Source organism: Mirounga angustirostris, unplaced genomic scaffold (assembly GCF_029215605.1).
Source record: "Mirounga angustirostris isolate CCGP_5_RB_7025 unplaced genomic scaffold, mMirAng1.0.hap1 SCAF_1, whole genome shotgun sequence".
NCBI classification, from domain to species: domain Eukaryota; kingdom Metazoa; phylum Chordata; class Mammalia; order Carnivora; family Phocidae; genus Mirounga; species Mirounga angustirostris.
This window is the reverse complement of record NW_026991709.1, coordinates 124901325-124926304: the sequence shown is the minus strand read 5'-3', so window position 1 is coordinate 124926304 and position 24980 is coordinate 124901325. Positions and strand designations below refer to the sequence as shown.

Below are 24980 nucleotides of genomic sequence, written 5' to 3'. Positions count from 1 at the left end.
GGTGGGCTATAAGGAAGGGTATGGGCCTGAACTGGCTCCTTCTCTAGGCCCCCTAGGTTCCAGGGCATGGGGAGCTGGGCGGGCCGCTGCGCTTCTCCGAGAGCACCACGAGGGGGAGCCCGGACCCCTCCTAGCGCCTTCCAAGCCCTCCCGCACAGCCTTGCAAGCAAAAGTTTTTCTTAAACTAACAATGCCAGTGTAAGGAGGTGCTCGCGCCTGATTGGACGGGGGAATTTTGCAGGTTTGATTCCTTGATTGGACAGGAGGTGTTAGGGGTGGAGAGAGAGCTGATGGTGGGGGATCCCGCTCCCTCCCCCGTCAGTCTGGCCGGCTCCGTCCTCTCGTAGGCTCCGCTGTAGCTCGCAATGTGACACCAGGACGCACACGCGCTCGCGCGCTCTCCCCAGCTCACACTCCCTCGCCCTCTCTCTCACATACACGCGCACGCACACACCCACCTCTCCCATAAACACACACACACACATGCACACCCACACCCACGCGCGCCCGCACCGCCCCACGCGCGCACACTCCCGCCCACGCCCACGCCGCGCTCCGGGGAGTCCGGTCCCAGCGAGAGCGCGAAAGGATACGGAAAAGCCACCGGCGGGGAGTGCAGCGGCGCCCCGGGACGCGGCGCCCTCCCCGCGCGGCCGCCTCGGCTTGGGCTCGGCCTGGGGGCCGCCGGCCGGCGATGGCCCCGGATTGCCTGCTGCTGCTCCTCCTGGCATCCGCAGTGGCCGCTATGGAAGGTAACGTAGCCTCCGCCGAGCAAGTTGGCGGCTGGCGGCTCTATCCCCGGGGGCTGCTCGGGCTGCTTCGCGCCGCCAGCCTCCCGCGACCGGAGGGCACGGCTGTGGGGGAGCCCCGGCCGCGGCCGAGCGCGAGGCTGGGGCGGCACCCCTGGCGCGCCCCCGGCTGGCTCTCAGAGCCCGCAGGCGGTTCGCGGAGCCCCTGGCCCCCGCGCCCCGGCGCTCCCGGGCAGCTCGGGTCTCCCGCAGCCTCGGCGCGGCTCCGGAAGCGCGGAGCCCGCTGCATTGCGGTGCAGGCTCCTTAGCTCCGGGGGCGCCGGGCGCTGGGGACGAAGGGACGGCTCGGGCTCTCCGGCCCCTGGAGTGCGGGTGCCTATCGGCTCCCCTCCTGTCCTGGCCACGGATGCGCTTAGGTGGCCGTGCGCCACCTCTCCTTTATCTCAGCTCGGGCTCGGCGGGCTCGGCGGGCTCCGGGACTCTGGGCTCGGCGGGCTAGCGCCGAGCGCGGGGCCCGGAGGAGCTCTGCCCCGGTGCCCCGAAAGTGGCCGCCGGAGAGGGACTGAGTTCATTGCCGTACTCTCGGTGGTCCCGGAGCCTGTGGAGCTGCATCTTTCCCGAGTCAAGTCGGGGCGAGGCGGACACCTTTATCGCCTCTTGAGCCTGGGAACCGGGATGCGGTGGCTAGGTGGTCGGTCCGGCAGAAACTCGCCCAGCATCGCCTTCGCTCGGGAAGGGAGACTCGCCGGGCGGGAGGCGACGGGCAGCGACGCTCCCCCTGCTACTTAGCCTTGGCTGAGCCCCGGGCCGTGGCCGGGCAAGCGCGGCCCGCGGGCACCGCGCCTGGCGCAGTGGGGAGCACCCGCGCTCGGCGGCGCCCGCGAATCCCTGTGGGAAATCCCTGCCCGCTCCCCGCCCCGCTCCCCTCCCCCGCCCCCGCCCCCGCCCCCGCCCCCGGCCGCCGAGCGCGGGCTGCCACCCCTCTTGGGAACGCGGCTGGGCCCGGGAGCCGAGCGGAGTTGCCGGGGTGGCAGCAACTGTGGCGGGGTGGGGGTGGGGGGTGCGCCGCCGCGGCCGGGCTCGCAGCCGCGCTTCCCCGTGGCGGGAGCGCTGAAACTCCGGGGAGGGACTCCGCGCGGGAGGGACGCGACCCCTGACGCCCGCGCCGCTTTCCGAACTGGAGGCTCTTTCGGCCGGGCTGCCCCGTCCCTCGCCAGGCTGTTACCGGTTGCCCGGGGAGAAACGCCCCCACCCCGGACACCGTGGTCCAGCGCCCCTGACCCCTCCGAAAAGCGCTGCCTTTCTCCAGCGGAGCTGGGGCAGTCGGGGCCCCCGGGGCGGGGCTGATTCCTTCCCGGTGTAGGGAAGAGCGCTCTGTCCCGCGTCTGTTCTGGTGGCGGCGCGGGGGTGGCACGATCAATGCCTAGAAAGCTCTCACTTGCTTTTCTGAAGATAGGTTTTTTGTCTGCCTCCCGCTGCCCTTCCTGGCTGCTGGTCTTTGTGCCGAGGGGTTGCATTTTGGGACGTGCGGGGACGAGAGCGGTGGGGAGCGCGGCGACAGACACCCACCCGGGAGCAGAGCTGGTCGGTCGGGTTTGACTTACAGAGGGGCAAGGGCGGGAGCAGTTGAGCTAGGACGAGCACGGCGCTGTACCCTTCCAAACCAGGCAGGACATCCTGGGTGAGCGAGCACTAGCAACGGGCTAGGCGAGGCTGGACTTGGCAGCGTTGGGGCGGCGCGTTTACCCGCCGCTCTTCGCGCGCGCGCCAGAGGGCCAGGGGCTGGGCCCCAGAGAGCAGATGGGTGCCCACTTTGGGAGCCTGGTCTTGGCACTGGGTCTCCATCGATGACGGAGGGCACGTGCATGCGAGCAAAATTGTTTGGAGAGCAAGCGCGTGGGAACACACCAGGCGTCTGGATGCCGGCAGTTTCCTTCCTGACCTCTTCTTGGTGAGCTCTCCCCGTCTGCTGGGCTGGAGCTGCCCGAGGGAGGGTGCCCTTGTGCCGGCACCCAGCCTGTATAACGGGCCCTGTCACTAGGTCGCCTGGAGTGGGCTCACGTTGTGGGACTTGGTTCCTTCTCTCCGCACAGCCCCAGAAACTTTGCCAGTAGCTTGGCAAGAGGAGCCTGAGTCTCAGCTGGTAATCTCTCCAGCAAGGGTTAAAAGAAACGCCACATTCAGCAGAATATTAAAGCAGCCCCATCGTCCCTGCTCAGTGCGCAGGGATAGTACACACCATTCACTCCCATCTCTCCTCCAACGAGCGCAGGCAGGTTCATTTTCTCCTCTTCACACAGGGAGCCGCCTTCCCGCCTGGCTGGCTGGGCTGGGGCCAGCATCATTCGGTTTGTGATGAGTGAGGAATAATTATCAGAAAAGTGGATCAATGAGCTGCTTACACAGACAGCAGATCCCTCCCAAACTCTGCTCTGGCTAGGGGTGCCCCTCTGTACGCCTTTGGCCACTTACCGTGTCTGTCTTCTTTCCCTTGGCGAGGAGGTGGGGCGGGGGGAGCTCTGGTGGAATTGCACTGGGGCCTTGTGGCCCAGGGCCAGCAGCTTGAAGATCAGGTAGTTCTCGGCCCCCACCAGGGCAGGAACAAAGGGACAGTGGAAGCCATGGGCCAGTTGGGGACCCTTGGCCAGACAGGCAGACCCCTATGAGACCCTCTGCCTAGGTGGGAGAAAGGAAGGGGCTGGTTGACATGGGGTGTTGTAAAACCCACACTGAAAGAGAGCCCCCCTTCCCTCCTTTTCCCTCCCCTTCCCGGTTTCCAGCCAGTGGTTCGGCTTTGTGGGGAGAGAGATGCCATTGCAGGGAAAAGAATCTCTGGGGCTTTTAAAGTCTATTTTCAGAGGAGAACAGGGCAGGCTGGGAGGGAGGGATGCTGATATCCTCTGGCCTTCTGGACACACAACCAGACCTCTTAGTCCAGATAAACACCAGCCTCTTAAAGCCCATGTCTTTTCACACCGGGTCTGGGAGCTTGTTGAGAACAGGCTGCTGGGGTCTATGAGGGAAGGCCACCATCTGCATTCTCTGAGCTGCCCTTTGGCCTGTGCTCTTCAAAACAGGGTCTGGAGGCCTGGGCTTCTTTCGAGGCATTTCTGCAGCAGTGGGACATGTTGGGCTGGCAGCAGACACCCTGCCCTCAGAGCGGACTAAGTGTATTGGCCTTTCTGGGCGGCAGCCATCTGGCATCACTGAAAGCTCATAGCATCCTCCCATCCCCACCCCGGCATCCACGAATGACCATATAACTGCAGGTCTGGACCTCAGTGTCTGGACACTGGTTGACCAGAGCACGCCCAGGAGACCTGCTCTTAGGTGTGGCCTAGAGCGAAGTGCTGGGTTTGCTGTCCTCGAACATGCTCATGTGTTTGATTCGGTGGTAGATTTCTTGGGACTTGACAAATAGTGGGTTCTCAGGAGGGGCTGCTGATGCATGGATACACGCCTGAGTTACTGTGCCCCTTTGGGGCATACCGCACCTTAAAATGCAAGGGCACTGAGCTACATGGTACACACTTAAATCTCCTTAGAAGTTCATGGTGAAAAACCCCCAACCTCAGGCCCTGTGTCTACCACAGGCGGCCAGGCTAGGCACTGATTGGCTGTTTCTGCATTTTATGTTAATATTTCTTTGCTGTGTGTGCATCTGTTTTGGGCATCCGTGAGTGTGCATGAGCCTACCAGCAGTAGCAGGCGCCAAAGATTTAAAAAAAATGTCTGGGAGAGAAAAGTAAATTTGAGGAAATTCTGTTAGGTGATTTTCTCTTCTGTGCATTGTGGAAAGGTGGCTATTACTCAGTCTTTGTGGAGGGACCCCCTTCAAGCCAGCAAAGGGAATGCTGGTGAAATAGGGCAACGCAGCTCTGGGTAATCACTTGAGAAAATTCTTGGCAGGGTAAATAGCTGCGGAGGTTGGACCCAGCCCCAGCTTGAACCTTCTGGGTTGACAGAGCAGAGTCACCACCAGCGGTGCCCCGGAGCATGAGGAAGGCCTGCTGGGCCACAGAGTATCTTGCCCCAGTCCCTCCTACCTTTTGTTGACCTGTGCAGATGCAGACCTAGATCTCAGAGCCCCTGCCCTGGCCCCTCACCAGTATGGATCCTAATTACCAAGATGTGCTTTGGGAAAAGCCCGTGAGGCAGAGACATGATATGGCATCCTTTACAATTTTACCCATCTACAAGTAATCTTTGATAAAACAGATTGGACCGGAGAGGAAGGGTGGTGCCAGGGAGTGCATGACAGCACCACGACCCCTTCCTCTGGATCTAGTGTGTGCACCCACCCTCACCCTATTTACCAGAAACTACCTATTCTCTAGTTGGTTGACTGAATTTAGTGAACTTGGGGTAGTGGAAGGAGGTGCAGGGTCGGGAATGGGGTCTGACCATGAGGATGGGGCTGAGGTCCACATAAGGTGAAGACAGATGGCTGGATTGTGAAGCCAGAGTCCTCCACCTGGATTTTTCATCTCCCCATCCTGTGGTTTGGGGAAATCACCTAGTCCCCCTGGCTGAGTGTCTTTCTCTGGGTTGTGAGGCTCACCTGTTTCAACCTCAGAAGTTGGACAAGTTATGTATGTTACTAGGATATACCTCTACTAGTTTAAAAATTAAGGTGCCGTTAAAGTCAAAGATACTTTTTTATTATTGAATCAAAACAATCAACTGTATCATGTATAGCTAGTCTCTAAGAGTTCCTAATAACACCCAGATTCAGGAGCATAGCAGGTGCCAATGTGAGCAAAGGGTGGAAACAATTTTAAAAGCCAGAAGAGGGGAGTATCAACTTGGGCAGTGGTTCTCAGGTTTCAGGAAGCCTCGTGGCACCTAGGCAATTTGTTATAGACTCCTGAGTGCTCACCCCAAAGGTTTAGCAGGTCTGGATGGACCCGGAGAATCTGTTTCTGGTCTCCCTAAAGATCCTGGTGTAGGTGCTTCTTGGCAGCACTGCTCAGGGGGAGGTTCTCAGCTAAGCTGTGGTCAGAAATCCTGGGTAGTCTTGCTCTCTTTTGCACTTGCTGAGTCAGAATGGCCTGGACATCTGCATTTCTAACAAAGGGCTCCAGTGATTCCGATGCAGGCAGCCTGACACCAGTATATTTGGGAACGGCCGATAATAGCCAACACTTTACACAAGGTGTTGTTCTAGGTGCTTTACGTAAGTTAATTCACTTAATTGGTACAACAACTGTATCACTCAGGTGTTGTTATCAACCCTACTCCCATTTTTCAGGTGAGAAGACTGAGGTACAGAGTAGATAAGTTATTTGCTAAGGTCATGTAGATAGTTAAGTGGCAGTGCATTTGAACCTGGGTGGTCAGGTTCCGGAGTCTGTGTTCATAACCATCCACCTTCCTACACCACTTCTGGGTGTTTCGCATGAAGAAAGGTTCAGATCAGCCTGAATCCATGGGCAGGAAGAATTCCAGATGCTCATCAGCCACTGGCCATTGGATACCTCATTGATTACTGAGCACCCTGTGTTTGCATGGTCATGGGAGAAGAGATGAGTGAAGTGTTCAGATCATCTCAGTGCTTCAGCTCAAACACCAGTCTCCACGTAGCTCCCTTCCTGCCCTTTTTCCCACCTCCTACCCTTACTCCCACCCTACACACACACACACACACACACACACACACACACGCACATACACACTGTTGGAGACCTGCACCACAGCATGACTTGTGATCAAGAATCTAGTAGAAGGACTGGAGTATCTTTCCTCCTCTCCCTGCCCTGGCCAGCTCTCCCAAGTAAGAGATGATTACAGGCAAGTGTCCCCAAAGGAGATGGGCCTGGGCACCCCATGCATCCTGGGGTGGTGGAGAGGGCACACGGGGCCCTTACCTGCCTCCACCTGACAGTCTAGAGCACATCCCTCCACCTGGATTTCAGGAGTGTGCATTCCTTGGAAGAGCTCCCTTTATGTCTCCCTCTTCTGCACTAGCCACTTAAGCAACCTGAATATTTCTGTCAGATTTCCATGTCTCCAAAGGTGGTGGGGAAACAGAGCATTGGATGCCTGCCCTTCTGAGGAAATTACTGTAGTAATAAAGTTACACCCTGGGAGAGATTTCATATTTAAAAGCAAAATAGTACATGAGAAATTCCTCAGCTCCTTCTGTGGCTTCCACTTCAATTTCAGCAACAGTTGGGGCTCTTGGTCAGAGTGTGTTTGACTGTGCGGGGAGAGGGGGCATTGCCTGGCCCCGTCAGAGCCACCTGCTCCGTCAAAGACCCCTGACACCTGATGTCTGAGCTACCTCACTGGCTTTTGTCGATCACTCCTCTGGGGATTAGAGAAATGGGAACACACTTGCCAGGGAGGCCTGGAGGATGGGGCGAGGGTTGGTTCTTTGCTAATGGAAAACTGCTTTCCACCTGACCTAAGCCACAGCGAGCAACCAAACACACCAGTGTTAGCTTTCTCTCTCTCTCTTTGTGCCTCAGTCTTCTTGCTGTTGACTAAGACTAGAGGAGGGGTCATTATGGGGGAGAGGGTAGCAGGGGCTTGGGGTGGGGGCAAACCCCGGGGTAGAAGCAGTGCGAGAAGAAAGGGGGTAAACCATTATAGAACTGTCTGGCACATGGTGGGGCGTGGTGACCCCCTGGCTAATTGTGGGTGGGTGTGACTCCTCATAGGCTGGTGGGGTTTCTGCAGGGGCAGCTCAGGACCCTGTTTTTGGCCATCAGAGATGAGCGAGGGCAAGCTTGGCTAGCATCAAGAAGGGCCTCAGCCTCATGCCCTCCACGAGGCAGGCCCTGTTCTAGGGACCTCCCAGTGGCCAGCAGCAGGCCCAGGCCCGCGTGGGTGGCGCAGGCAGTGCTGGAACCCCAGGCCCTGCTGGTCCCACGTAGTGTCATCTGCCAGGTGTCTCTCAGTGTACCTGGCTTGTCAGTTTGCCTCTAACTTAGTGAACGAGAAGACTTCATTTCCACAGCCGAGAAAAGGCATCTCGCTCCCTCACTGCCCAGCCAGCATGGAATGTTGCTCAGCTCTGTGAGAGAGTGCCTAGAGCTGAAGATCTGGGAGCCCTTCACCATACTCTAAGACCCTGCTGATGATGAAGGCTTCCAGACAAGCCATTTGCTAAAGGGGAAAAAGGATGAGAGGAAGAAGGACCTGTTTCCCCTTGCATCACCTATAGAAATATTCCTCTAGGTCAGGTGAAATCCCAGCAGCCCAGACACACCATTAGCAGCTGCTTCAGGAGGCTGCACTGTCCCCTCATGGAAGGTTCCCCTGGAGTTCTCTGTAGCAGAACTGGGCCAATGTGGACACGTACAGGAAATTTCTCGAGAATTACCAGGACTCATTTCTGCCTGCAGATTGCACCTGAGGCCCTGAGTCTCTCCTCTCTCCCCTCCCGCTTCCTGACAGCAAGTGACAAAGTGACTGATTTGAATTTAACCTCCTTGCTCTGCTTCTCCATCCCCCAGTGGAGGTGATAATGAGCAGAGAAATGGGCAGAGGCAGGTGGCCAGGAGGGGAGGGGGCAAGTGAGGGGGGCAGGAACCCCAGGCTGTAGCCTAGCACTAGCCTTTGGGGGCTCTCGGGAGCTCTAGGGAGCTGAGACAAAGGGTCAGACTTGAAGGGAAGACACTTTCCAGAAATCCTATAGCCTGGTGGCACTAGAACCAGGACTGAACTAAGCTCCATCTGTCCATTGAGTCTTTGCCACATGCTGGTCCCTGTGTATACCCTTAATATCCAAGCACTCATTGTCCCATTTTACAGGTGAGGAAGCCGAGGCTCTGAGAGGTTAAGTTAAGAGCTAAGATTCAGGGGCGCCTGGGTGGCTCAGTCGTTAAGCGTCTGCCTTCAGCTCAGGTCATGATCCCAGGGTCCTGGGATCAAGCCCTGCATCCGGCTCCCTGCTCAGCGGGAAGCCTGCTTCTCCCTCTCTCACTCCCCCTGCTTGTGTTCCCTCTCTCGCTGTCTCTCTCTCTCTGTCAAATAAATAAATAAAATCTTTTAAAAAAAGAGCTAAGATTCAAACTGATGTTTTGACAAGTGGGACAACTCCCCAGGCCTCTGCCTCCCAGTTCAGCACCTTTCCCATTAATGTCGCTTATTCAGGAATTAATTCAGGGAGCATCTCTTATGCACCAGCTGTTTACTGTCCTGCCAAGTACTGTCAAAGGTCCCAGACAGTGCTACGGGTCTCCACATTCAGGTTCCTGTGGCCAGGCTCTCCTTATCTCTCTGGAACTGCCCCACCTGTGCCCCCAGGTGGAAGAAAACCTTTTTCCTTCCAGTTTACCTTTTCCTGCATGCACTTTGCCTTTCCCGTGTGCTCCCCAGCAATCACCCCCCCACTGTGGTCATTATTGGTTTCCTGTTTGCTGTATGTCCATCTGGCGCTTGTCTCAGATGAACTGTTTTGCTTAGGTGGTTGCAGTTTGGCATCTGTGCCTGGCTTTTAGTGGTGGGAGTTGGGGGGGGTGTGGGGAGCAAGGTCACTGTGGGTCACTGGGGGTCTCCTGGAGCTCCAGGAGAAGGGAGAGCTGCAGGTGCTCACCTTTGGGGACCTCCCTGGCTTCTGTCCTGTGGGTCCTGTCCTGCCCAGGGCTGTGTTGCTTGAGTCCTGGCTGCTCCCACCCACCTGGTCAGGTGCAGACACCATGACATGAGAGAAGGACACTGGGATTTAGCAGCAGCTTTGAGCATGGAAGGATGTGTGGGAGGATGGGGAGGAGAGCAACCCCTCAGTGTCCTAGTCTCATTGGACAGTGGCTGGTGCCCCTTGGGGCCGTGACTGTGGAAAGGGCTGAGCAGGAGGACTAGGAAAATTGCAGGCAGCTCCGTCTACAGTGGCAGCAGAGAAAATGCCTTATCTGTGAGAGGCAGCTGGGCCCTGCAGTTAATTATTCTCTTGTTTTTCTCTTGCTGTTTTTCTAACACATCAAGGTAGGACCTTTGCCCTTGGCTTTCTCATTGATGCCGAGCCTGGAACTGGGTGGCAAGCTCGGAGCAGGGGAGAGGGAGAGGAGGAGCATCACTGGGGAAGGTGGAAGGGGAGCCATCCAGGGACCCTTTCAGCCCCTTTGGCAATGCATCCAAAGGGGCTGGAAGGAGGAGCACAGACTCTAACTTTCAGGGCAAGGAAGAGGGCCTCAGTCTCATCGGAAAATCCACTGAGTTTTGACAGATGCCCAGGGGCCCATGTTGGGCAGTGGTCAGACCAAACTTTGGGTGTCAGACCACAGATTGGTATTTTGGTTCATCCTGGCTACTATGTGTGTGAATCTCTTCCAGCATCGTCCCGACCAGTGCAAGACCCTTCACAGTCCAGGTCCTCCTTTCCTCCTGTCCCTCTGGCCGGCAGCATCGCCTGCTGCTTCATTTTCCCCTGCTCCACATGGGAACACATGCACACACACTACACAGGTACGCACACCTGGGCACCATCTCTTTTTCTTTTTGTCCCCATCTGTGCAGACGCCAGCTGAGCTTCTGCCACGGTGTGCCTTTGGGTCTGCACCTGCCTGCTCCGCTTTTGTTGCATTTCTCACTGATCTTTTCTTGGCGAACCCTATCTCGTTTTTAGAATTCACCAGAGTGGTCACCTTCCCCTGGAAGCCTTCCTTCCAGCCCCAGGCTGGATTAGGTGGCCTCCTGGTCCCTACCACAGCTGCCTCTGCCTCCCTCTGTGGGAGCTCATTCCCCACTGGTCTATAAGTGCGTGTTGCTTTCGCTGGACAGCCCACAGTGCTGTGAGCCTTTGAAGGCTGGGGCTCTATCTTAATGGTCATGATATCCCTAGCATGTGGCACATAGGTAGCATCAGTAAGTGTGTGTGTTAGGTGAAAACCTGAGGTCATGTCTTGTGTAGTAGTTTAAAACATCTCTGCAGATTTTTTGATGCCCTCCTTGTCAAATATGAAGTCCAGGTCCTCTCCCCTTAAATATGGGTGGGCCTTCTTACTCACTCTAATGAATAGAATATGGCAGAAGTGATCCTGCATAACATGACATTGGACGTGAGATCATAGAGGATCCCAGCTTCTGCCTGGCTCTCTCTCCTGGCAGGCTTGCCTTTGTGACCCAGCCGCCATATTGTGAGGAAGCCCAAGTGGCCTGGAGAGGCCATGTGTAGATGTTCTGGTGCCACCGCCCCAGCTCAGATCCCAGCCCACTGCCAGCATCGAATGCCAGGCATCGGAGTGAGGGGGTTTCAGATAGTTATAGCCCCCATCCTTTCAGCCATCCCTGCTGACTCCTAGTCCCACTTTCTTCCCCGAGCCCTGTCCAAATCACAGATTTGTAAACAAAATAGATGTTGTCACTGTTTAAAACCATCAAGTTTGGGGTTGGTCTGTTATACAACAATTGAAAACCAAAATATCCTGGCAGAAGTAGTAGAAAGAATGGTTTAGAGAAGACCGGAGAGGACTTAGGGAGAAGCTGGGGAGGGGGAGGAGAAATGGTATGTCATTCATTCAACATCTAACACATATTTCTTAGCCTCCTACTGTGTGCTAGGCTATATGCCCAGAACAGAAAGTGTCCCAGCTCTTGGGGGGACAGTCATGAAGACGACAGATGACATAGAATATAATTTTAGAAAGTGCTATGAAGGGATAAACAAGGTGATGTGTGCAGGTTTGGACAACTTGAAATGAGGGAGAGGATGGGGAAGGGAAAGCTTGTCTCTGTGAGCATGTGAAGGCTGGTCTTGCCAAACAGGCTTAGCTTTACTCTGCATGAGAGACAGATTTTGGCTTGATTACGAAGTTCTTTCCAGCCAAGCTGAACCAAGATGGAAGAGGCTGCCTTGAGGGATGATCAGCCCCATCCCAGGTCTCCAAGTGAAGGCTGAACCACTCCCAGACCTGAGAGGCCAGATTCTATAAGAGGGAAATGAGGAGTGGGAGCAAAGAGACAGAACTGACAGCTTTGCTTAGGAGCCATCAGTTTCATGAATACTCAGATGGAACACATTTATTGAACATCTACACCGGAAGCATTGTACTTGAAGCTGAAAACATGAAGGTAAAGAAGACATAGTCATTCCTTCAAGGAGCCACCTATTAACGGACTGGTGGGGGAGGGAGAGCCATGCAGCCTACAGACTGTAACAGGACATGTGATGAGTCTGATTGATGTGGTATAACGGTTACATGTCAGCTGCTAGGAGAGACCAGTTGAGATCATACTTCCACTGGGGAGGAGTGTGTGTATGTGCTTGTGTGTGCATGTGTATATGAGAGAGAGAGAGAGACAATAGAGAGATCCAGGGTGAAGCTCCTTGGAGGATGGATAGAAGTGTGTCAGATAGAGATGGGAGTGGGTAGGAATGAGAAAGCAAGACTGAATTTTTCTTCCTCTCTGTCTCATGAAGGTGGACATCTGGAGCTCTCCATCAAGAGCTTGGCCTATTTTATTAGCCATATCTTTGGTTGCAGAGGCAGATGTTCAGCTCAAGCTGCAGGAAAGCAAAGGGTAGGGGGTGATGACTGGCACTTGTTATTACTGGACAGTGGACTTTGGCTATGAGGATATCTAGGGCCACCAGTGTTGTCTAAGGACTCAGTCTCCCTTTTCTCATTCCTTAACTCTGTGTCTGTGTCAGCCAGGGTCTTGGCAGAAAACAGACTGCACTCTCCAAGGGTTGATTGAGGGGAGTTTAGTGAAGAGACTCTGCAGTTATGAATAGGGTTAAGGGACTCTCTGAGGATGGGGATGCAGCCAGGAGCTGGCAACAGTGGGAAGCCATGACTCCCCATGGCCCACAGGGTGAGGGAAGGGAGTGAAGCTACTGGTACCTGGGCAAGAGCTGTAGCGTGGAAGAGGGCTCCTTGACAGGAGCTGTAGACATAGATAGAGGAAGGCAGCCGCTGCCCAAACCATGCAGGGCCAGAGAAGGGGCATTGTATTCCCTGAACTCCTTTACCTCCTTGTTCTCTCTTCCTGCCAGCGCTTGGGATGAACTCAGCAAGAAGGCAGGGGTCATGGAAGCCTGGTTCAGAAAGGTCAGTCTCCTGAGGCTCAGGAGAAGGCAAAGAAAGGTAGAGAATGGATCTGAAGGGACAGTGAACAGAGTCATTTATGTTGACTTCATCCTCAGACAGGCCTTCTGCAAGACCATCATGTGGCCACTGGCAGCTCAAACTCACATTCTCTGGAAACTTCCGCAGAAAGAGAAATACTCCCTCCCAGAAGTGCTCCTCCTAGCAAAAGCCCTGGAACTTTGGTCTCCTTGGCGTTCCTTGGGTCCTAAGCCCCTCTTGTGAATCAGGCTGTCACCGGGATGATGGAATGCACTTATTGGCCAGGCTCGAGGCACGCACGACCCATCTCTGGAGCTGGAGAGAGAGGGTTAGCCCAGATCCACCTGAAAGCACCTGGCCTGAAATGAGGGCCAGCTCCCCACAAAAAGTCAGGGTGCCATTACAAGAAGCAGGAGTGGGTGCTAGTATAGGCCACACCCAGTTAACCTTCCCACATAACTGAATCATGGAACATAATGGAGAGCAGTAAAGGAAAGGACGGGGACTGCGGGTCAGAGAGGGGCTGTAGATGGGGGCTGCTGTGTCTGTGGTGGTCCCCATGGAAGATCTGGGAAAAGCTGGGGAAACCGAAGGTCATGGAGAAAAGTAACAACCCAGGATGGCTGGGCAAATAGCTTCTTTCTTGATGAGGATGTTACCTCTATTCCTGAGCATCACGATCAAACTCAAACTCCTGAGCAGACAAATAGCAGGGGTGTTTGGCTAAAGGCAAAGTGATTTTAAGGCAAAGTTATCTCAACCAGGCTCTGAAGGAGAAGGGCTCCTATTTGGGGCAAGATGAAAAAACACTGTGCGAGGGGCCCTGCCTCTCACTGTGGCTCTCTGGGTTGCGACATAGATATCAGAACATCTTAACATAATAGTTGCATTTAAATTCGATACCCAGTGGAGAGCAAGAATGAAAGAAATGCAAACTCCTAGGAGCAACGGGATGGCTCATTTCCCTTCATTTCTCGACATTATCAATCCTGGCTTAGTCTCACCTGGCATTTCTGTTTTACATCAGTAGAATATTTATCCACTGTGTTCTGTGTACTTTTTGTCAAGGCTCTGAGACTTGTATAAAGATGGCTGGTCTTCAGAGTCCTTTGTACGTGTCTTCCTTCATACGTTAGATGTCTCTTCCTCTCTTGAGGAATCTGCTTAGAATACATCAGAGGAGGACTCCATTTGCCCTTCCAAGTTCCCTGCTCTTGGCTCCAACTTTCCTCTACTCCCAGCCAAGCAGAAAAAGAACAGTTTAAATTTTTTTTTTACACAGGAGCACAATGCCGCTGCTCGACATGAAAACCCGTGGTTTTCTTTTTCCAATCAGAGGAAAGTAATTTTCCTTTCACTCACCTGACTAACTTGTTCAAAGCGTCCCCTCCCCACCCTTTTCTGGTATCTTGCTGCTAAGTATTTGCCAATTCATTTGCATCTCAGTGGTTCCTTAGCAACTATCATACCCTCGGGATTGGGTACAAAGCTGCTCTCCTACAGGACCGCCAGGGTTACATCGCCCTCTTTTATGGTGTGAGTTACCAAATCGAACCCTGCCCAGACATGAAACACATTTACTCACAACAGCACGCAGGTTCGGAATTACAATGCACTTCCTCCTCGCCTTATCTGAGCACTCGACCTTCTAGGCGACCCTTGCGCTGAAATGCCCCCAATAACCGGTTGGCCCCTGAAAACTCTCCTCTGATACCTGTCTTCAGAGAGAGAATCCCAGATCTCAGCATCGGAGGGAGTCCTGTCTTCTTCAGACAGGCTGTGAATTAGGTCCATTTTACAGATCTGGCAGCTGAGGCTCAGAGAAGTAAAATGACCACCCCAAGGAGGCTCCGCCACCTGGAACGTGCCAGGGCCAGACCAGGGCTCAGGGCACAGTGGCTTCCTGGTCCACCATCACGTGCTGTGTCCTGCAAAGAGTGACCCCCGTTTGCTACCTGGGGGTGAGCTTTCAGAATCAATTTAAAGAAAGTTCTTTTTAGCACACTTACACGACTCTATTCATCTGCGGTCCTAGGACATTACAGTACTCACTTAACGAGAGAGTAAGTGCCCACGTGAATATGCCAAGTGTGTGTGTATCCCCTAATTTCTCTACTCCTGGCAGTTGATATTCTTTCTGTTCTTGGGCTTGTAGCCGAGGGCAGCATGGGCGGAGTGCAGGAAAGCCCAGAGTGCGTGTGTCTGTGCGTGTGTGTGTCTGTGTGTGTACGTATGCGGATGATATAGACAGACAGGGACACTGGACCATTTAGCAAATTAGAGTATTCCACCCTGAGGAGGTGGTGCTGTTTCTGTAACAGCTCCAGGCCTCCGCCACCAGGGCTCACGGGCCTGGAACAGCCTGGCAAATGGAAGACACTATTCAGAAAAGGACAATGAGAACAGAGCTTATTCTACGGTAGGGCTGACCTTTGCGACTCCCACTTCATGTTGTTATTAAATATCGGGAAGAGACTGAAAGAACAATTATAGCATTGTCATAATGTATAAGCGTACAAAGGAAGCCATTCCCAAGGAGGCTTGGGCTCGGCTGAGCTTGACAGTAGTGGGGCACTCAGCTACAGGGCTGATTTTCTTCTCCTCTGGAAGTTGTCTTTATTATTTAACACAGCAGAAAACCCTGAACGTGCCTCGCGCGGTTCTGCCATCGTGGGCTCCAGAAAGCTCAGACATCAGGGAGGAAAGGGGTGGGGGGCTTGGATTTCTACCCGAGTCCCTGTGGACCGCAGTGTGGAGTCTTGACTGCAGCCATCTCGATGGCCTGGGCTGAGCCGGGTGCTGGCCCCGGGGGTCCCGGGGAGAGTTTGCTGAGTTGAGCTGGCTTCAGGGCTTTCACAGGAGGCCAGTGAGTGACTGACTGGCTTTCCCATGAAGAGGTGTCCCGTAGAGAAAAGGATCACAGGTGCTCCTGTGGCCACTCCCTCCTGCACACCCTAAGTGTGCGCATCCACCCCCATATACACCCAAGTATGCCACCTGTCTATGACGATGACTGGGGCCCACCGCACAGGTCATCTTAGCAGGTGGCAGTTCCACACCTGGGCTGAGGCGCTGCTCTGGGGTGTCACTTTCTCCCGTGGAGATCTGCATCTAGACCACTGTCTCTCAGCCTGATTCTCGTTCCTGCTGCTCTAAGGAGTCTTTGCAGACATTATCTTCTTAAGCACCCCAGACCCTGTGAAATGTTAATACTACAGACATACTGTGTATGTGTTTATATACTGGGGCTTTTGGAAGGACCCCAAACCGTTGTAATAGCTAAGTGTTTTTGTTCCCCTGTGTCCCCCAAGAATCAGTTTTTGCCCCTGTTCAGAATACATGACCGAAGCGCACTAAGCCTGCAGCAAAGTAGCCAGCTCTCAGCTGAGTCAGAGCGCTGCTTTGCACCATCTGTCTCTCCGTCTCATTTTTACCTAGTGTGGCACTGACCCGTTGGGAAGGGTGTCCACCTTGGCTGATCCAGGAGGACCCCCGCTGGCTGGGATTAACCTTTAGTTGTTGGGTCCTGGGGCACAAGGGTAACCAGAAGCCTCAGGCAGTGGTGATTTACCAGGAGGCGTGAAGTATTTCACTACCTGAAAGAGCATGGCTGTGTCAGCTTGGGCTTTCTGGATGTCAGCGCTGAGGGTACTAGATATGAATATCGTTTCTGGAGTCTGTTGGCCCATTTTTTAATTTTAATTTTAATTAAAAAAAAATTTTATTTAAATTCCAGTCAGTTAACATACAGTGTAATATTAGCTTCAGGTGTACAATATAGTGATTCAACACTTCATGCATCACCCGGTGCTCATCACAACAAGTGCACGCCTTAACCCCCATCTGTGTCCATTTTTTTTTAAAGAAATAAATTTTCTTGAGATATAATTTATGTATAATAAAATTCTCCAGTTTTAATTGTATAAATCCCTCGAGACTTGACAAATGAATATGGTTGTGTAGCCACCGTACCAACACGATACGGAACATTTTCAATACCCTCACATCCCTTCACTGTCATTCCCCGCCCTCTGCCCCTGGCCTCTGGCAACCACTGAGCTGATTTCTGGATCTCTAGTTATGCCTTTTGTAGAAGTTCGTATAAATGGAATCATAGCATCTGTTTGCCTTCTTTCACTTAGGGTCGTGCATTTGAGATTCATCCATGTTGTTGCCTGTGTCACTGGTTCCCTCTTTTTTATTGCTGGGTAGTATTCCATCACAGGTACATCACGGTCGGTTCATCCATCCAACAGTTGATGGGCGTTTTTTCCTAGTTTCTCATTTTGGGCTTTTATAAATAAAGCTACTGTGAGTACATGTCTTCCTGTGGACACAAAATGAAACATAGGTTTGTATTTCCCTTGGGTAAGTACCCAAGAGTGGATTTGCGGGAGAATACGGTAAGTGTAGGTCTGACTTTATGGGACTGCCAATTTGTTTTCTAGAGTGGCTGCACCACCTTGCATTCCTACCAGCAATGTATGAGAGTCCCAGGTACTCCACGTCCTTACCGACAGCTGATATTGTCAGTCTTCTAAATTTTAACCATTCTGGTGGCAGTATAACGGCGTCTCATTTTGGTTTCCGTGTACATTTCTCTAATGACTAATGACGTGCTTCTTAGCTGTTCATATATATTCTTTGATGAAATGGATGTTCAGATCTTTTGTCCATTTTTGTTGTTGGGTTGTCTGTTCTGGGTCCATTTTTGACTTGGGTGGTTGTTTGGAGGTAACAGAGGAATGCCGCCCCCACCTCTGCCTGACTGGGTTGCAGTGTTGTGCTGAGAAGACCATAGGTTGTTACCTGCTGGGTCTTACTCCTGGGGTGGGGGTAGGGATGGGTCATGATCTTCTCCACAAGGATGGTTATCAGTTATCAGGGATGAAGTACATGCCCAGACAAGGGCCAGGACCTTGGAAAGTAGGCTGTTGCTATGCGCCTGTGTGAGCCTCCATAGGAAACCATACTTTGGATGATCTCGGATTGTGTTCCCAGTGTTTATTTCCCATGCATCATCCCCAAGTTGTAACCTCGTCTCCACCACACTCCTGTGTATGTGTGAAGGAAGGACTTGTGCCCCCACCCCTGCTCAGCATGGCAGGGGGAGTTGCATCTCCGTGGTGACAGCAGAAATCAGGTAGACATCCCCAAGGGTTCTGCTTCCCCAGCGTGTTCTTATTATAGGTATCTTTTGGTTTCGAGTTTTCTTTTCTTTTTTTTTAAGATTTTATTTATTTAACAGAGAGAAACACAGCGAGAAAGGGAGCACAAGCAGGGGGAGTGGGGGAGGGAGAAGCAGGCTTCCTGCCAAGCAGGGAGCCCGATGCGGGGCTCGATCCCAGGACGCTGGGACCATGACCTGAGCCGAAGGCAGACGCTTAACGACTGAGCCACCCAGGTGCCCCTCGAGTTTTCTTTTCATGAAGAAAGGTGTGATTCTCCTAGGAAGGGTGGTCTGAACCCACACAGGGAAGCACACACAGGCTCAGGCCAGACTCTCAGGGCTGGGCAACCCGGGCTGCTCCTCACCTCGCTCCTGCCACTCCAGCTCCTCAGGGATTTCACAACCCTTCTGGTTTGTGCTGCATTCACGCTGAGGAAGATGCCTTAGGTTCATTTCTGAACTTTCGATGACAGACTCAGGATTCCACAGGCTTTGCAACACTGGGGATGATATGCGTGCTTCAGCCATGCTTGCTGTGATCTGCGTGATGATCAGTGATCACAGTAATCGTGGGGGAGGTGACACGTGACAAGGATGCAGAAGCCTGCCGTGGTGTCATCAAGGATTGATGTGCTCGGCTGGACCTCACATCACTTCTCCCAAGCCCCTCTTGTGCCCACGAGCAAAGCTGCAGTCAGTGCTGTGTCCATCTGGCTGCAGGCTGCCCGAGCGTCCCTCAGAATCCAGCCCAGGGCCTGGCACAGAGTAGGCACTTGGGAAATGTGGAGGGATAGATGGACGAATGGACGGACTGGGTCTCTGGCACACTTCATAGTTCACTCAGGGAGAGGCTGATGCTGGTGTCCCCACAGCATAAAGCCAGGGACTCAGGTCAAACAAAAGCAATGACAGCAGAGGAGGCCCTGAAGATCTGGTTGTGGAGACAAGACTGGGGCGCCCAGTGCTGGGTGGAGAGACCCGAGGACAGCTCAGATGAGGAGCTGCCATTGTAAGGCCTGTTTCTAGGGGAATCTTAGGGGTACACTGGGCCTTGACTATATGGAGATGGAGAGTGGTGGGGAGTACATCATGGGAGAAGCAGCAGAAGCAGAACTGTGGTGATGGGAGAGGAAAGGCAGGTACCTAGAAGGGAAGGCAGGTGCCTGGAATAGCAGTTAAGGTCAGGTGAGTGCTCAGGGGTACAGCCAGGAAGTCAGTGCTGTGGGAAGTCAGAGGACAGAGAGTTTGGAGTACTCTAGGGTAACCAGGGTGGCTTCCTGAAGGAGGGGGTAACTTTTGAAGGAAAAAGAGTTTGCAGTGGTAGAGGAGGCAGGGCACAGGTCTTGCTTCCATCCAGACTTGCCCTGCCCAAAGCCAGCATCATCTGGTGTGGGGACCTGGCAGAGAGGTCTGTTTCTGTAATGTATGCCTCTCTGTCTTGGACCTCCTGGCTCCAGAAAGCCCAGGATCTGTTCCTGTGAGGGAGGGTTCAGCATCACTCTTTCGTCCTGAGTCCTGGGGTCCAGTTGATATTGCCGACATGGTTCCTGAGTCCTGGGGCCCAGTTGATATTGCCGACATGGTTCCTGAGTCCTGGGGCCCAGTTGACATTGCTGATGAGGAAAGCAAGATGCTTCTTGCAGTGCTCTGGACCAGCTTTTCACCAGCTGTTTTCTTTGGTCTCATGCTCTATGCGTGGTCTGTGGGCTTCACTTGCGAGCTCCTTGGAAATGCAGTATCTCCAGGCCCTGCATCATAGCGACCAAATTCAGATCTACCTTGGTCAAGAGTCCCAGGCTCTCAACTTCTGAGTCAGGGAAGAAGCCTCTTTTTTTTTTTTTTTTTTTTTTTTTAAGATTTTTATTTATTTGAGAGAGAGAGCATGAGCGGGGTGAGGGGCAGAGAAGCGGAGTCTCCACTGAGCAGGGAGCCAGATTCGGAGCTCGATCCCAGGACCCTGAGATCATGACCTGAGCCGAAGGCAGATGCTTAACCTACTGAGCCACTCAGGTGCCCCAACAAACCTTTGTTTGAGCATTTTTTTAAAGGAACCATTCCAGATTTAAACAAAACTAAGGAGATAGAACAAGTGATACAACACGTGATCCTTTACTAGATCCTGTACTGAAAAAAAAAGTTGTTCTAAAGGACAGTATTTGGATAATTGACAATTGACAGTGGGCTCCCAGCATTAGGGGAGAGGGTTTCATTAGATGAAAGTATTATAACAAAGTTAAATATTCCAAGTTTGATAACCATATTGTGGCCAAATAAGAGAATACCCTTGCTGTCTTGATGTATGTACCCTACTCTCAGAGGGTTCATGGAGGAAAATAAATAAGCAAAATAATCAACGTGTATGTATATACTATAATAAAGGTACATATAACACAATAACGTGTATGCAATACGTTATATCCTATTATACTACAAATATATGTAGAAAGAATGAAAAAAAATTTGGCAAAATGTTAAAAATTGGTGAATCAGGATAAAAGGTATATGGGGGGGTTCTTTGTTCTATTCAAGCAACTTTCCTGTGTGAAAAAAAGTTTTTTAAAATATATGGCTTGTTTAAAAGTTTGATGGCTATTGCAGGTTACCCTCCGAAAAGGCTGAACCAATTTATATTCTCACAATGCCATGAGAGGGTTGGTGCAGCTGTTTGATGGAGCTATTTTTAGTCAGCTGTTTTGATTCCAGGGACTTTTTCTGATGGGGTCATATATCACTTTTGACCTGGGGACATTTTTTTCCCCCAATTTATTATGAATACTTCTAAAAGTACAGAGAAGTCATAGTGCAATGAGCGTCTATCGCCCACCACCCAGATTTAACAATTGTTAATATTTTACCATATTTATTTATCAGTATAGGGTTTTGGAAATGGAGACTCAGCAGAATTAAGTACTTGCCAAAGGTAAGTGAAGGAGTCGGACACCATATCCTCTGCACCTGGTTCTTCATCTCCTGCCACCCAGATTTTCCAGAACTGTTTCTGGGTCAGGTAGAGCTGATCTTTTTTTCCTGAAGCAGTTTGATAGAGCATTTGAGTTAGATCTGAATTTGAACTCCATCTCTGGCCTTGCGCAAACTCCTCACCCTCTCCTTGCCTCAGTTTATTTGTCTGATCAGTGGGGACGGCACCACGTACCTGTAAGATTGTTGAGCGGCATCAATGAGAGCCCACTGAAAGCATGTAATGGTCATTATCATCATTATTTCTCCCGTGTCCTTCTTTTCATCTAAACAGATCTCCTGGCCACCTTCTCCAGGTCCCTGCCTTTACCCCGCCTGCCAGTGCCTTGTCTGGCCCGTGGATTACTGGTGTGTGGCTCCGTCTCATCTACTCCAGTAGATGGAGGGCCAGGGCTCCAAGTCTCTGAAAAGTTGTACACGTACACAGGCACGAGTGCGGGGGTGATGTTCAGCAGCCTGCCATCACACGTCACTGACCCAGAATCTCTGGCCTGGGCAGCAGGGCCTCCCAGGTCATGAACCCCCAGGCGAGCAGGTCTGGACGAAGTCCCAGCAGCCCTGGACTAGCAAGGAAAAGGCGTGTGGCCCATTGTTCCCTTCCCTCCACGTCTCCAGGACTTCTCATTGGACCAGAGTTCAGGTTGTGGGGAAGGGGACGCACAGGGATAGGGCTAGGGTGGGGAGAGTGAGGCACTCACCTTGGGTGCACAATTTAAGGGAGCACCAAAACCCTCAGTAACCAGGATAAATATTTTTAAAAAATAAAGTCTTTTTTTTTTTTTTTTAAAGATTTTATTTATTTATTTGAGCAAGAGCAAGAGAGAGAGAGATTACAGAGGGAGAGGGAGAAGCAGACTCCCCACTGAGCAGAGAGCCTGACTCGGGGCTCGACCCCAGGACTCTGGGATCATGACCTGAGCTGAAGGCAGACGCTTAACCGACTGAGCCACCCAGGCGTCCCCAAAATAAAGTCTTTCAACTCTGGCCTGTTCCTGGCTTGCCTGTTTTTGTAAATAAAAAATAAAGTTTAAAAATAATGTTTGAAGGCCTCACTCCGTCTGCCGATACGCCTGCTTTGTGGCCCTAGAAATTGGTACTTGTTCTCGATACAGCAATATCAATAAATCTCCAATTCTAGAGTTAATGCAGCTCCTTCATCCCTTAAAGGGCCAGCCGCCCTGATGCTCTTAGCACCTGGCTCCCCAGGCCTGTGGCCGGCGTGGCTGGGAAGGAGGTATGTAGTGTGGTGGCTTCGGCTGGTGCTGGGTGGCCCTGTTTCTCTGTCACGGTGGAGGGGCTGCGCAGAGTCCCTCTCTGGCCTTACACTGAAAGGTTGCCTCTGTGGGAGAGATGTGGTGCTGGGGGTCAGAGAACTGGCTCACATTTCCCTGTGGTGAGCGTGGAAAGCCACTCATCTTCATCCCTAGTCCGGTGGGGGTGCAGGCTTCGGCCTCCTCCCCTCTGGGTTCTTCAGTAAGAGGTTGTGGAGTAGGAACTGGAGCCAGTGTGTATGAAATGCTTAGCTCTGGACCTGGGACATGCTGTGGGAATGCAAGCTGCCCCTCCAGTCACAGCGGACGTGATTGATTCTAGTGGATCGTGTCAGTTCCTTGGCCCAAGGCTGGCTGAGTGATTATCCCTATAGAGGGGGATCAAGTCCAACCCCCGACCTGGCCCAGAGCAAGAAGGTGCAGTGACAGGTGGAGGAGCTCCTCCATGCCTAGCCAGGTTCACAGACACCTCTCAAGATCTTGTGCCTGGGCTCCCAACCACCTACTTCTCAAACAGGTAGCTCTCCAGTGTTTCCCCTCCCTGCCCCATTCCTGGCTCACCCAAGAATACGGGGTTATCCATTCCCCGACTCTTCTAAGAGCCATGAGGAAGGGCATAGAGAGGGAAGACATAACCAGGTACCAGGATATGCCTGCGGGTGGTTATCTCACACGCCTGGGTGATTACAAGGCCATGGCTATAGATTTCGCTTTCGCCTTCCTTTGACTTGTCACTCCACAGGAAATGAAACCTGTGGCTGGCTCCCGGGTAATGAGGTTGGAAGTCCCTGGTGCTATGTTTAAGAACCTGACAGGCAGACAGCCAGGTGGGGTGGGGGGGTTCCCTTGGCTTGTGATAGGTGACCTGAGCATGGCGTGACCATGCTGCTGAGCACAGTGCTATGGTTCCCTGAGAGCCCTCGGGCATCTGGCCTCCCTTCCGGCAGGACTGTGTTTTAGGGTGAGCAGGGAGCTGATCAGAGGCTGAGGGGCAAAGGGGAGCAGGCATCCTGGCTGGAAACGGGGTAGAGGTGAGAAGTGGGGGCAGATTCAATCTTCAGACTACCATGAGATAGCTAGTGGTCAGTTTATGAGTAGAAGTGGTCATCTGAGCAGGATAGAAATGATCTGCACATGGGGTACCAGACAGGAGAATGCTTTGCCAGGTGGGAGTTTTGCTAGATGTAGGGATGAGCTCCTCACTGAATACAGAGAAATGGGAGTTGGGTAAGCATCAACACATCTCTCTTACTTTTGGGCAATACATCGGGGTTTTCCATTTGGTGCCTGTCTGTTCTCTCTGTGCCTCAGGGCTGGAGCCTCCTGTTTGTGCATTAGTGCTTTGTACAAGCTGGCAGGGGTAGGCAGGGTGTGCACCCCACTGGTGACTCCCCATTTCCCAAGTGCTGGTTCGCAAACTGCGCCCCCTTTGGAGGGCAAAGAGAGACCAAAGAAAGAGGCAGACCACTCCAGATCAGTAGATGGTAGGTTTAATAAGGGAACTTCTGTATGAGGCTTGTCTCATACGGAAGACACACTAGGTGTCACAAGACACATAGATCTCTACCAGAATCTTAAAAGTCAATGCAGAGGCCTTAACAGGGTTCAGTCGTGTATACCCTCCAGATGGCCTCAACACCACATTGCTCTCTCAAGGCTGTGTCCTTGAAAATGGCTCCCACTGTGGGGACATGGGCAGAGTGTACGTTCCAAGGACAGGGGAGGAGGGGTGAGGGGACTCCACTGCCCAAGGCCAGCTCGTGTGTCAGCCAGTGGTCATGCCCTCTCACTGACCTCCCCCCCCGCAACACCATGAGGGACGTAGAATGGTCTTCCTTGGGTGGTCTCAGAGAGCAGGTGCCCATCTTCACTGGGCCTTTCCTGAGGTGTGGGCCTTGGGCAGTCATGTCGACCTCCGCAAAATGGAATGAGTAATACCTCCTTATCGGGATTTCAGTATAAGATGACATATGTCTGGCGCCCACTACAGTGCTGGGTATGTAGTAGGCACTCAATCAATGCTTCCTTTCTTCCCTGTGCCTCTTCTTTCCCTTCTCCTTCAAGGCTAGAGTGTGGGGGGCCTGCTTGGAGAAGCCGGGTCTCCACTTTGCACCCACGGGAAGCTGCAGAGACACTGCCCTTACAGCTTCTCGTTGTGGGCAAGGTGGCTGCCCACAGTTTTCCCGCAGCCCTGTGCCTCTCATCTCTGCCCTTGTGTGGTGCTTCCCTGTGACAGGCAGCCCGGAGGACGGTGGCCTCCTTCCCTACCCTGGTCTTGTCACCCCCACCTCCTGCTCTGTGTCTTGCTGGGATGGGCCCAGCTCACAGGACAGATGGACACCCCTGGTGCCAATTTCTGATCTGGCCAGTGTCAGCTAATTGCTGTAACAACTGATCCCAAATGTGTCATCCAACAAGATAGAGTTTATTTCTTCCTCATATCGCAGGCCAATGAAGCCATCGGGAACTCTGTCCCCTCTCATCACTTGGGGACCCATGCCGATGAAAGAGACAGCACCCCCATTCCTATCTCCCTCAGCCCCGGGGTGATGCGTCCCTTCCTCTCTCCAGTGGTCCCACCCAGACACCTGCTGAGAAGTGGAGTGAGGAAGAGCATGCTGGTTTGGAGAGCAGGTGGCGGTGTCCCTGCTGCACCATCACAACCCCTCCGCAGGCCAGGGACAGGGGCGAAAGCTCAGAAAATCCTCCTTCTTCTCTCTCTACCTTCCTGTCCTTCCCTCCTTCCTTCCAGCATTTAGAGAGTGGCTCCTTGGACCAGAAACTGGCTGCCTTTATG

General features: G+C 52.9%; 1 protein-coding gene across 1 annotated transcript in view; it reads left to right on the top strand.

The window, feature by feature from the left end:
- Positions 1–299: 299 nt before the first annotated feature.
- EPHB1 (EPH receptor B1) overlaps positions 300–24980 on the top strand; it is a 427022-nt gene continuing 402341 nt past the window's right edge. Inside the window, exon 1 of the mRNA XM_045903730.3 lies at positions 300–752. Coding sequence (XP_045759686.2) covers positions 695–752 — 58 coding nt within the window. The 5' untranslated portion in view covers positions 300–694. The remainder of the gene's footprint in view (positions 753–24980) is intronic.